At 43.4% G+C, this 13,195-nt stretch overlaps 1 protein-coding gene across 1 annotated transcript in view; it reads right to left on the bottom strand.

Moving 5' to 3' along the window:
* LOC119400896 (E3 ubiquitin-protein ligase UBR4) overlaps positions 1 to 13,195 on the bottom strand; it is a gene marked incomplete at its 5' end in the record, with an annotated part of 438,348 nt that overhangs the window by 323,537 nt on the left and 101,616 nt on the right. Inside the window, 3 exon segments of the mRNA XM_037667804.1 lie at positions 6,109 to 6,253; positions 8,661 to 8,763; positions 12,045 to 12,168. Of these exon segments, the coding sequence (XP_037523732.1) occupies positions 6,109 to 6,253; positions 8,661 to 8,763; positions 12,045 to 12,168 (372 nt within the window).

The following is a 13,195-nucleotide window of genomic DNA, read 5'->3' as shown; positions in this document are numbered from 1 at the left end:
CTCGCACATGTTAACATTTTGGAGCTGAAACTACCTTTTCCAACAGCAGGCTAGTGAGTCTAATCTTTGTCATGTCCCTTGCTGCAAAAGCTTTGTGGGAGATACAAGCACACCACTTCCCACAGAAAAACTCGTCAAATATTACTGGGTTTAAAGAGGGAGTTTGTCACAAACGATCGTGTTATAAAGCACGCACGCAGCCGCTTTCAAGCAGCTGCGCAACAGAACGGCGCGAGTCGCGCGCCGAAGAAGCGCGAACGACGAAAAACCAAGCATCAAAAGACGCCGGCGCGCCGCATCCTCCTCACCCACTGGAGCCAGACACAGACAATGCGATCAAACGCCTGGCAAAGCCCGGACGCTTCTAGAAGGAAAGGGTGGCTCATCGCCGATGATGCCGCCGCGATTCGAGCCTACGAGAAAGCTCTCGCCCTTTCCCCAGGCTTAGCTGTACTGCGCGCCGGAGAACGCTCCCGACGCTTCTAGAAACCGGGGGAGAAGGGATAAAAGCGTGCGAGGTCGGGCGGTGGAGACAGCCAGTGAAGAGTCGAGACAGTCAGTCGAGAAGAAGTGAAGTAGTGAAGGAGTGGCCCGGTGATGGTGAAGTTATGCTAAGTGTGGCTCCGATAGCCAAGAAGACGTGGTTATGATGGTGTGCGGTCAGTCAATCGTCGATCTGGAAGAATCCGATGACGACACCGTGTGAGTCGTGACAAGGCACGACGACGGTTGAGCTACGACGATCAACGCTGGAGCTGGCGTGAGTGTTTCCTTGAAGAGAAGCATTCGATTACCGTCCAAGTATTGCGGACTGGATACGCCATTGTATATTCAGGACTTTAACTGTCGTTGAATAGTTGTAATGCATGCGATTGCATTCGTAGCGTGTGATCTGTTCGTCTAGCTCCCGTTGTGTAAACACCATCTGAGTTATATTGTGAAGCTGTAACTGGTACCAGCCGAGTGTGCACGTGTTTGTGATATTTGTATTGCCTTAACTGAGAATATATTTCGTTTTCGTTTGTGTTATCGACTCTCGGCTCTGACTCTGTCTTTGGACCACAACCGGCGTTCGCTGGCGCACCAAAGGACCAACTCTAAATTGTCCGCGCTTTCGTGGTGCGTGTTCGGAGGGCCGTGACGCCAGCCCTTAGAATCCGCCCGGCGATTGCCATCCCGATTAACGGGATAAGTGACAGAGTTCGAAGTTATGTTATCCAATTTTCAAAAACATTCGTGTGGCATCAGATTCTTTCAGAATCCTTCTAAGGTGGGAATATGCACCAGATGGAACTGGCTGATCTGCAGACAGACGATGAGCTCAAATACGGATTTCATGCGAAACACATTGTGGAGTTTTACGCTGGCCTCATAGACTCAAAGTTTTCTAGTTTTAAGAAATTAGCAGGAGCCCTGATAACAGTGTTGGGCATTACATACGTCTGCAAACACACTTTATTGAGAATGAAGTTCATCAAAGCAAACTTTTGTTCTCAACTAACCGATGGACATCTCCACGAACTTTTGCGTCTGTCGGTGAGCAACCTTGATGTAGATATTGCGAGTTCGCTAAAAATGTTCAGCACCAAAAGTCGCATTGAAAGTTTTTTGTTGTTTTTTGCTCATAACCTACGTTTGTAAATTGCAACTTTCTGACATGCGTGCAGAAAATAATTATGATTTCTATTGCAGTTTTGTACGTTACTGTCAATTCACAAAATTTTTTCTCTTTGCCCGCAATGTAACCCCCCTCCCCCACCACGCTTTAACATGCGGCCCCCGCCGTGTCTGCGTCATGCAACTTGGCCCTCCCCCTAAAAAGGCTGGCTGCTGACCCCTGCTGTAGAGGGTACATGGATCCTCTATTCACTTCACTTACTAACTGGTGTTTCAATTTATTTTGACAAAAGAAAGCATGACAGAGTAAAGAATTGACTGCTTTACAAAGAATGCCACTACGTAAACGAATGAGTACATTGAAACAAAATGTTGCTCCAAATGAGATATAAATTCTGACCTTTTATGCAGAAACAAAGAAACAAACAGTACAAATTATATAAGAAATCTTCCACACAGCTAATTTAACAGCTGTTTTGTAGCAGACCACACCCAAAGAAGCAGCCTCATTTAGCCACAATACCAAATGCATGATCAGGAGTTGTGCCCCATGGGGCATGTGAGCACTTGCAATTACACCACTTACAGTGGAGAGATGAAAAGCAATAGGAACATAAGCAAGACCATTTCTTTAGTTGTGGAGGCAATCAGCGACCATGCTTCTGCAACCTGGGCAGGACCTCTCCTGCATTCTTAAGTTACACTGCACTGCAGGTGTCTGCATAGCAGCTCAGAAAGACTGTTGAGTCAATCTGAAGAGGGGAGCGTGTGCGTAGCTCCGAATAAGGGACGAATGGAAAGGGCGTCAGTGAAGTGGCCTATGTGGGTAAATAAACAAATAAAAATGATCTGACAGCTGTATTTTAAGCCTGAGATTCTAGTACTGAATCACGATGCTCTAACCACAACAGGTTTTAGATGGGTGGACGACCTAACCTACAATGTGACATCATCCACTGTGTGCCGTTTTTACAATATTTGTGTCACATCTCTTGGCATAGCTATGCTCAAAACATCTGTCATAACGAGGAGGCGTCACCATTTCTGGTCGACATCTTGATAACTGGAAAGCAATTCACACTGAAGTATGTTTCGTACTTCAATATGCACCGCCCATTATTTGCCGTAATGAGTAGTAGTGGTGGCGAGTCGAGCAATAGCAGCAGCAACGTCAGCATAAACATAGAAGAATAGAAAATTATCGAACCACAAACGAGCCACAAACGGGTTTGTCTTGTTCAAAAAGCTCATGGAGATATACTATCTCAAGCGGACAAGCTACACTTGTCCAAAATAATTTGTGGACAGTTCAGCAAGGCTCAACTGAGCTCATCCAAAATGATTAAGGGGTTTAACGGACTGCACACTTTTAATAGGTGACAACTAGGGATGGGCGAATAGTGAATCTGAGGTTGAATAATTTAGAATCGAATAGTTCGAATAGTATTTACCGCATATTAAGAAAAATGAGCATTTTTGTCATGACCCTTGCACAATATTTTTAAGGATTGGAACTAGAGTGAATGTCGCTTTTTTTGGTTTGAAATGAAGTGGAAGCAGCCTTGAATAGTATCAGGATTTGAATAGGGTGCAAGTTATAAGTGGACGTTACAAATTAAAAATTACTATACTTAGCGCATATAAGCCCATATAACATGCTTTTAAACTTACAAAAATATGTACATACAATCAATAAAGTTGATTCCTCCTACATTTAAGCTTGAAGTGTGGCTTCGTGGCAGTGCAGATTTCCCCTGGATGGGTTGTTTCACGGCACAGCAACAAGACGCTGCAGTGAAACCACCTCTAAAGGGGGTTATGTGCAGTCAAATTTATACATATATATTCGTTCATTCTGAATAATCTAAATTCGTATCTAAGCGAATTCGAATACTGTAATATTCGTTCGAATATTCGAAACGCCCGAATATTCGCCCATCCCTAGTGACAACCTAAGCCCACTATGCTGCCGTTCGCTGCCACCTCATTGTGCAGGACTGCTTTCAAGGTAGCAGCACTTTCTTGAAATGAAAGCACCACATTGTTGCAGAGTTACGTGGTGCGGGTGCTGAGAAACCTCGCTGCAATAACACTATCGAACCAAACGTGCATCTACGGTACAGCAAGTGTAGCACTGTTCTAAGTGTGCTGCACACACTTATAAGGCGACAATCCATACATGCCACGCCTCCGTCCGTTATCGCCTCCTCGTGCAGGACTGCTAGAGCATTGTGGAGACATGGAGTATGCGTTGCTTGGCAGGAAGCTAGTCGTTGCCATGTCAATCCAACAAGCTACTTGCTGTACCCAAGCACAGTTTGGAGCGTAGCGGGTGTGATGCACTCTCACGGCAAATGTGCGCAAAACTACAGGCGGCCCAGAAGTGACAGCATGAGCTTAGTAGGCAAAGCACTGCACACAATAAGAAAGGTATGATCGGCTTCACATGGCAGCACCACCTTTAGAAGAAACTGTCAGTTTTCAATCAGTAGTAGATAGCGGTGCAAGTGCCCACACATGCACCATGGAAAGGCAATACATGTGCGGCGTTGTTTTTTTTTTTCGAATTAAGCTAAATCCAGAAACCGAAACTAGCTCCAATATTGCTCCACTGGCAAGTACATTCTCTCAATTTTCCTCTAAAAGAGTTATCGGAATGAAATGGGTCAAAAACCAACAGCTACGTGTGCTCACAGATCTCGTTTCAAAACAAAATTGAGCCAGATCCATGCACTGTATGGATCGAAATAAGTCAAATCCAGTATGCCAATAGCAGAGCGCTTCAGCGATCACGTGATTCAGCAAACATGGAAGCCTTCGATTTCCCGTCTGACTACTCTGCCTGTTTTCTGGGTGTTTCCCTTTTCGGAGCTGGATTATCATGGATGCTGATGGAAGTGATCAGCGAGAGACCTGTCCCCAGACTCACTGTTTCCATGAGTTTTCTGTCAGAACTCCATCATACCACTCTTAAAGGTCAATTTCAATAAAGTTTTTTCAAAAATACCGCATTGAATTCAGTGTCTCAATTCAATATGAGCCAAATCCAAAGTTATCATGCTAATAACGGTAAAATCTGCTGCATATTTTTTAATTGATTGTCGCCAGAAACTTCCCCTAGCCGACAAGTAAAACATATCATAGAATAGCTTTGACAGCGTTGTATTTAGTTTGCATAACAAATTTTTGCCGTTTTCTCAAATTCTGTTTAGATGAATTTGACTCATTTCGAAAAAAACGCCTCATGTGTACTTCTACACTGTCGCTGTCAGTCACTGCGCGTTCTTCATCCAGTAATTGTTTTGAAATGCTCCTTAGTGTGGCCACTGCACGCCGTAACGGGGACCTTAGGCAATATTTGCTGTGGCATTGCAGTTATTTCTTTGTTGGTGGCAGTGGCACACATCAGGCGGTGCTAATTTATACAGGGTGCTTACTTCAAACTATCGTTCAGTGCATAGTTTTGACAGTAGGTACATATTACTAACAAGGTTTTACTATATCTAGGTATGCAATACGTGCACTTGAATATACTACTATCCACTGCTCTGTGATGTACGATTTCACTAAGGTTATAGCTGATAGTGACTGCTTCCGATGATCACTGAGAAAGTGCTGTAGCAATGGTGACCTCATTATGTACAGAAAACTTTTGTGAATTCAGCTGGCAGAAAATTTCAAACCTTATTTTTTACTTAAGGCCAACCCCTTTATCACATGGTGAATCTAATGTCATTCATTATGAATGGTATTTGTTCATAATGCCAGTTCTTTGTTGTCATATTAAAATACTAATGATATCTGGTGAAAAGGACATTTTTAAAAGATTGACCTAAATACTTTGTTATACTGAAGATTTCATTACATTACCATAAAATGCCGAGCAAGCGGCCCCACCCGAGCAAGCGCCCCCCTCCCTTTTTCGGGAGATCTGAAATAAGCGCTAATGACCGAGTAAGCGCACCCCCCCCCTCCGCCTCCTCTCCTGCGGCCACTTTTTCTTTTTCCCAAGACGAGCATCGCTTGTGTAAAAAGAACCACACGAATAAGTACACTGAATGCGTATCTAATGTTGTTTATGAAATTCCGTTGTCATGTGGCCGGCCGTATATTGGTCAAACCGGTCGCTGCTTCAGTGGCTTGAAAGTGACGAGAGGGAAAAAAACAGTAAATAAAGCATTTCATTAGAAACATGGATGGGAATTTTTTATTTTTAGCGGCTCTTTCGTCGTCATCTTGAATTTCGGTCCGGGACCGAGCAAGTGCCCCCCCCCCTCCAAATCTGGTCGGATTATCCTTCACCATAGGGGGGGGGGCACTTGCTTGGCATTTTACGGTAATGTTTAAATTTTCTTTTGTTCTTTTGTTCTTTCTGACTAGGAGCTGTGCAACATAGAAAATTGTGCACGGCACTCTGTTTTGTTCAAAGTAACACAACCACACTTTTTTCAGTAGTGCAAGTAACAGAGTTTGTTGTCATGTGGAGCTCACCTTGAACCACATCTGACAGAGAGTTCTTTGCAAAGTTGTCTTCAACTTCTTTGCAAGGAAAAAACAGCTTTCCATGCTGCTTGGTATTCTCAGCATCAGGGTTTGCAGAAACAGCACCATGAATGTTGAACAAATTTCCTTGAACCTGTAAAAGCCATTGGCCTTATTAAAATAATCTGCTACCATCACAATATTGTTTTGGTGGACCGTGCACCACTACCTATCAATAGAAAATAACAGGAAGTACAACAGATCCAACTCAGTGTAGGAATGGTTGTCAGCAATGCTTTGTTTAAAATTAAATTTTGGCGTTTTACGAGCCACAAGCACAATATGGTTATGAGGAATGCTGTAGTGCCCTTAAAGGGCCTCTCACTAGCCTCTGAAAACACAAAAAACAAGTGCGTTCTCTCCTGGCGTTTCTCGTCTTTCTGGCGCACTTCGTGATGCAATAACAGTGATTCACGTGACGCCATTATGTCATACATGCAAAATATCAGTTGTGAGTTGTCTCCTACACTGCTTTGCCATTCAGCCGCCCATCCGTTCTTCCTTGTATCACATGACTATCGTGTGCGATCAACTGATTTCACTTCATTTTATGCGTTTCCAACTGCGCAAGCGGAGGTAACAGCGTGTAGCCAACAAGCACGAAATCCTGATAGACTCAACACTTAGTGCTGACATTGTACACGTGCTTTTAAGACATAAGTGGAGAGGAGGAGATCTCGCCTATAGGAAGGGTAGCAAAGACAAGAAAGAAACCACTCCCTCATCTTTTCAGCACGGGAGGGGGGGGGGGGGGTAGGAGCCCTAAAGGGGTATTTACACGGGGTAGAAGCGGAGATTACGGATCACGTCACGACGACGTCACGTATTAGCGAGTGGGCACGGCCCCTCCGCCCCAATCGTAGATTATTGAGTGGGCCGTGCCCACTCGCTAGTCTGTGACGTCACATGATCAGCAATCCCCGTTTCTCCCTCGAAGATTTCTTACCTCTGTGAATACCCGTTTAGGTACAGTAGAACCTCGTTGATACATTCCCGCTTAGTACGATTTCCCGGCTCCTATGCTCGCAATCACGAAAACAAAAACTAACCCAATAGAGCTATGTGTAATACGTTCCAGTTAATACATTCCGGGAAAATACGATTATTCGGCAGCAACGTTCAGCACCGCGGGAAACTGCAGTCGTATGACACGTTCTGCAGCCAGAAACTCTCATTCAGGGGTGCAAAAAGGGCCCTCTCGTGTACTGTGAAGCGCTAAGTGGCAGACTGCCACCATGCGGCAACGGCAGCTTCTCCGCAGTGCCTAATTTCCTCACTTCCGCGCCTTCTCTGCTTAATACCCAAGTCACACAGCGTCCGAAATTTCGGACGTTCTAATACACTGACGTCTATGGGGCTGGTGATGGTGCCGCGAAAGCGTCCGAATTTTCGAGCATGTCCGGAAAATCGGGCGTCCGAAAAATTGGCAGTTGACTGTATAATAGAGCTGTGCGAATAGCAAAATTTTGGGTGCGAAGCGAATTCGAATATTGGAGTGTGAGTGCGAATCGAATCGAATATTTTTCGAATATTTCTAGAATATTTTTCGAATACTTCGAAGCGTAATTGCAGAAAAAAAGTTAGAGAGGATTCCTAAGCATATTCTTATGAGATAGCAACATGAAAGTGTTTCTTTTCGCTAGGCTGATGAAGCGCTGGCGGGGTGGTGTTTCATAGTTTTCTTATCAACAATGTGGCAATGTAGAGGTCGAATTGTATTTATGTACATGATTTGTTGCAACCAAAGTGTTGCCGACAACACTTCACACGTGATAGGCAAAGATGCCATTTCCTCAGCCTCTCCTCCTCTTCAACTTCTGTGGAAGCCCAACTGATGTGGCGGACAAGGGTGTGCTCCCTTCAAGTCCGGAGTTCCAAATCTACCTCGTAGACATCGACATATAAGAACGTCTGAAATTTTGGATGCTAAAAAGCTTCGGCTTCCGATTTTTTGGACTTCCTCCCCAAATTTCAGGTACAAAACAGCATTAATTGAGCCCCCACCTCTGCCACATCTTTCATCTCTAAGTTGGAACCAGCGTTTTCGCGAGTTGATACATTGGCGACCGTAGCGCCAATGTATGTAATTGGACGTTGACTGTATTTGTTTTTGGGAAGTTCGAATAGTTCGAACAGTAAAATTCCAGTGCGAATCGAATCGAATAGCAAACACTATTCGAAACATATTCGAAATTTCGAATATTCGCACACCCCTACCGTGTAAGCATTGTATAAGGTTTTAGCGTATTAATAGTTGTGTATCAAATTTGGCAGGCGAGCTCGTCGTATGTAAAAGTGTTTAATAAATGTACACGTGTTGTTGGTTGCCCAACCGTCTGCTGTCTCCGTGCGTTTCGAGAGAGGCGATATCTCACAAACCCCACAACCTATGATGGTGAGACTAGTGACAACGATGTTTCCAAAGAATAATTCATCACTCCAAACTGATTTAGTGTTTTCCTTTAGTGCCCCGTTGAATACAACATATTCGTGTTCCTCACCTGGTCTACGAGGGAAGCCGGAGCATCATACAAGTTCTTGATAAGGTACTCAAAGATGTGCAGAAGTCTTGCAATGTAGATAATCTGGATGTCTTTCAATGGGCTGCAACAAAGAAAAAGAGAATGTACACAGAGGAAGTATGTAAAGAAAATATAGAGCTCGTTACAATTCCTAATCACTGAACTTCCAAGGTAATAAGATATGCCTCCCATCCTTGCAACTCTTTTGAGTCAATTTTACTATATCTTAGCTTCAATATAGTGAGTTGCTGGGCTAGCCAGTTGAACATCTTGTGAAGGGGAGCTCAAGAGCTGCTCCGAAGAAAGCCGAGTCTTCCCTGTACTGTCGTTTCTTGCAAACCACTTTGGCACTCCCCTTCGTAACATATTTTAGGTTTTTAACTCTGAAATTCTATTGCAAGAAATGGAGAAAATGTTTACTTGTTTTTCTGACAATTTTTCACAAGATATTTTGATTTAAATAAGTTTGATCGGACCTCATTATAGCAAAATTGCATTCAACACGCACAAGCTTTGTTTTATTCAGCGGGATTCCCAGCAACTGTAAAGAAAGAAATTCAAGGGCTTTCAAGGTCTTTCAAGACCCTAACGAAGCATTTTCAAGGACTTGAAACAACACTCTTTGAGAATGTAGAAATAGAAAACACCATCTTTTACAGCATGGAAGCAGATCTTTCACTACACACAAGCAAAAGCAAGCACATTTTTCACAATGAATAGCTAACTAAAGTTTTCACAGTTCCCTTCTCAGCTATTTTTTTTTTTTTTTGCTTATTGCAGATCTTAATGCAGTGCACTGTTTTCTGCAGTTTTCAGTATTCTTATGCTGGTTTACTTAAACTGATTCACCTCACAACCTAGAGATACTGTGCACAAACAGGAGAAAGAGGCCCATTCATAAACAGCAGACTCAAGATTACCTAAAGTTCCCAAAGCTTTCCCTTGAACTTGTCATCCATTTCTGCAAGCTCTAGAGTGCTTTAGCATTTTTCTTAAATTGTTTTACATGACAATGAAGGTGTAGTCGCTTGTGGCTTTTGCCTGTGCAGCATAGTTGTCAGCACAAGCTGCAATTGTTACTTCCAAACTCCCGCTCTTTGTCTTGACATCATCTATCGCTTCTTCAATGTGGAGTTTGCTTTGACGCTTTTGTCTGCTCTATCACTTGCTGTTTTTTTTTTTTTTTTTAATCCTTAGGCTTGATAGTGGTTGTGTGCAGCTGAGACATATCTATGCAACTCCTCTGTTATTCCAAAGGTCAAGGCACGACCAGCCTTACCATATTTCTCACAAAGAATGCAAGATTAGCTTTGGTCAGTGCTGCCCACTGTAGCCATGCTATTGCATTGTGGCTACAGAAATGGATTAGATTGGAGGCCTTCTTGGCTCAAGTACGTAGGTGCCAGTTGTTCAAAAGTATAGGTATAGCAGACATACATAGTCAACCCCTTCCCTGCGAATTTCTTTAACTTGTACGAGTATATATTGACATAACTGCTGCTAAAATGACACAAAAATGGATGAAAGAACCAACTAATTGTGAGCACGTTCTCCTGATGAGTATAGACGCATGCATACATACTCACACTGCACATATTTACAAAGGGGTTGGATGCCCTCTCCTCACCAAAAAAAAAAAAATAAATAAATAAAAATCTTGATCCCGCCTCTGTTTACGAGTAGGCTTATGTAAATATTTTTTTGGTTCGAAGTGAATGGCAATTAGTATCAAATAATTTCAAAGCAAATTCAAATAGAATTTGAAGAGTAGTAGGATGCAAGTTGAATGTGGTAAAATACGGGACATCTTCAAATTTGCCATATTTAGCCCGTATAAGACAATGCTAAAATAAAATTATCGGGGTGCAGTTAATATGCACAGTTAGCCTTGAGGAGCAACTTTGCAGCAGTTGATGATGATAAACTTTTTATTCAAAGACAGGCAGAGCCCTTGTGGATTGCCCCGAAGGGCACCGCTGATGGTCGGTGCCCCTAGTCCTGGGCTCCGCTGGCTCTCGCCATCTTCTCTGCCCTCTGGAGGAGCCTGATCTGGTTGTCGAGGGCAGAGCTGGACAGCAGTGCCTCCCATTGCTCTCTTGCAGTGTTCATGTCGTGGTGTTCTAGGTTGTGTAGTGTGCACTCCCACATAATGTGGTACAGGGTTGGCGTGGATCCACACCATGGACATTCATCACTGTATGTTAGGTCTGTGGGGACTGCGTGGCTACCCTGCCCTTGACAGACTTATAGGATTTCAGATTTCTATGGGGAGCATTGTAGTCCCCGTTGGCTGACATACTCTTGGAGGATGTGAGGAGCAGTGTGAGTTTCCTCTGGCAAGGTAGTTTCACGGCATAGCAGCTCTATGCTGCAGCGAAACCACATTTCTATGCTGGTTACATATGGCAGAAGTCCATTTGTTTATTCCGATACTTCAAAATTTTAAATTCACATCGAAACAAATTCGACTACCGTAATATGTGCTCGAACATTCACACAGGCCTATTCAAAAAGCATCTGCTAAAAGCTGACTGGACGAAAGAGTACTGACGAAATTTAAGGATCCCAAAAAATTTAAGGGTATTGAAGGCCTTAAAATGCCATTTTAAAATTCAAGAATTTTCAAGGGTTTCACAGAATGCTACAAACCTTCTCAATATTCATTATAAGCATACAGATTTTTTACATAACACGTAAGAAATCTGATTACTGCATTATAGCAATTAACTTATCTATTCATTGCACTGATGTTCAACTGTAAAATTTGTATTGTGTATCGCTAGTATTCGCAGAAAATATTTAGTAAGCTTATCTTGAAATGCAGGGTTTGCCTCAACACGCATGTAAATTTAAGACGTCCACAGAAATGAGAACTAAAGGGCTTTAATACCCCAAAAGAGATATGAAAGGTTCAAGATACAGTATTTAATACGCACGCTACACTAACATATACCTGTATGCACAAGGGGAAGCATAAAGGGACAAACCATGGTGTGTCAGGTCAATTCCACAAAAATGGCAACACTTCAAGTTGACGTTTCCTTGAACAGACTATAAACTGTATAAGTAACAAGACAAGAACAGGCCAAAGAAATGCCTGATGTGGCAGTATGAACCCCGCCTACAGTACCAAGCAGAAATAGCATAAGCCATACAACCGACAAAATGTGTGAGGTGTTAAATAATGCATTATGCACTCAATGTCTCCCATTAATTTTATTCTGATGCACCGAGCACGCCAGTTTTATTCACAAGCATTACCACATACTACATGTGATAGGGTGGTATGGAAGTAGAATGGTTACATGCTACAGCAGTTTGAAAACAAATCGTGAGAACCAAAAGGTGAAAAAAATTTCATACCTCTGGGACACTGGGGCCACATTAATAATTGTCTTGGCAACACTCAGTAGCACCACTTTCTTCTGCATTAGCTGCAGGTTGTGAAACAAAAAAAGCAGTAGCTGGGTGTGCTCCACATTCATGTCTGAAAAGACAAGCATGCATAGATAAATCAAATACACAAAACAATTTATATGCACATTTTATGGTGCAATTTCTAATGTAAAATTGAATGCCATTGCACTGTGGCACTAAATGTGCTGCTTACTTTGCAAAAGCACTTCTGTGGCATGAATGAGAATCAATTAATGTGGATCAGGCCTCTAAACGGCCTGCCTACTTATTTGTGTTTTTAACAACCTGCAGTTCAACCCAGATATATTGAACTCAAAGGAGATTGCAAAATAGTCCAATACAGTAAAACCTCGGTGATACGATCACGGCTCGTACGAATTTCGGGGTGATACGAATTTTTCTGTGGTCCCGGCCAAGACCCATTAGCCTGCAGTGTATTGGAGTACGGTTGTTGCGAACTGATTTGCACCCCGCGACGCTTGATACGAACGTACACTAGCGCACAGGTACGAACAGGTGCTGCCCGCGCTGTCGCGGAAGACCCGGCAATGACGCGCGGTCGCGGGCATGCGCGCTGCACGACCATCAACAGTGCATCGTTGCCTCCGAGATAGTGCGCGTGAATCTTGGAGGCCTTTAGGCGCTTTTGCGTTTAGATTACAAATGACGTTGACGGTGCACTTTTTTTTCTTACGCGTTGACGCGTGCTCCTGTGCTCGAGGCAGCAGCGTCTTTGTAGTGTGTTAACACGTGCCGGCCACGTCGATGCAAGCCATGTCCCTGCAATCAGACATTCTATGAAACAAGACAAACTTGGGCTGCGGGTCCGTCATGAAGTCCCATTAAAGGTGGACGAAGACCACAAGAGACGAAGCGGGCGGTCTTGGCGAAGGGGCTTGGCCTCTATCTATCGTGTGCAAAGCGCTTCTTAAGTCACTTTCGCCGCAGTAGTCTGGTGTCATGCAGAAAAGCGTAGTAAGACTAGGAAGGGACTACTAGGGGTCACGGGGCGCAACACATCTGGTTCATTAATTACACACGCGTGCATGCACCGTGTATTTACGAGTACAAGTATGATCGTTGACGTCTAAAAACTT

The sequence above is a fragment of the Rhipicephalus sanguineus genome, chromosome 1, assembly GCF_013339695.2.
Source record: "Rhipicephalus sanguineus isolate Rsan-2018 chromosome 1, BIME_Rsan_1.4, whole genome shotgun sequence".
In the NCBI taxonomy this organism is placed as follows: domain Eukaryota; kingdom Metazoa; phylum Arthropoda; class Arachnida; order Ixodida; family Ixodidae; genus Rhipicephalus; species Rhipicephalus sanguineus.
The sequence above is the reverse complement of the archived record's forward strand: the minus strand, read 5'-3'. Positions and strand labels throughout refer to the sequence as shown.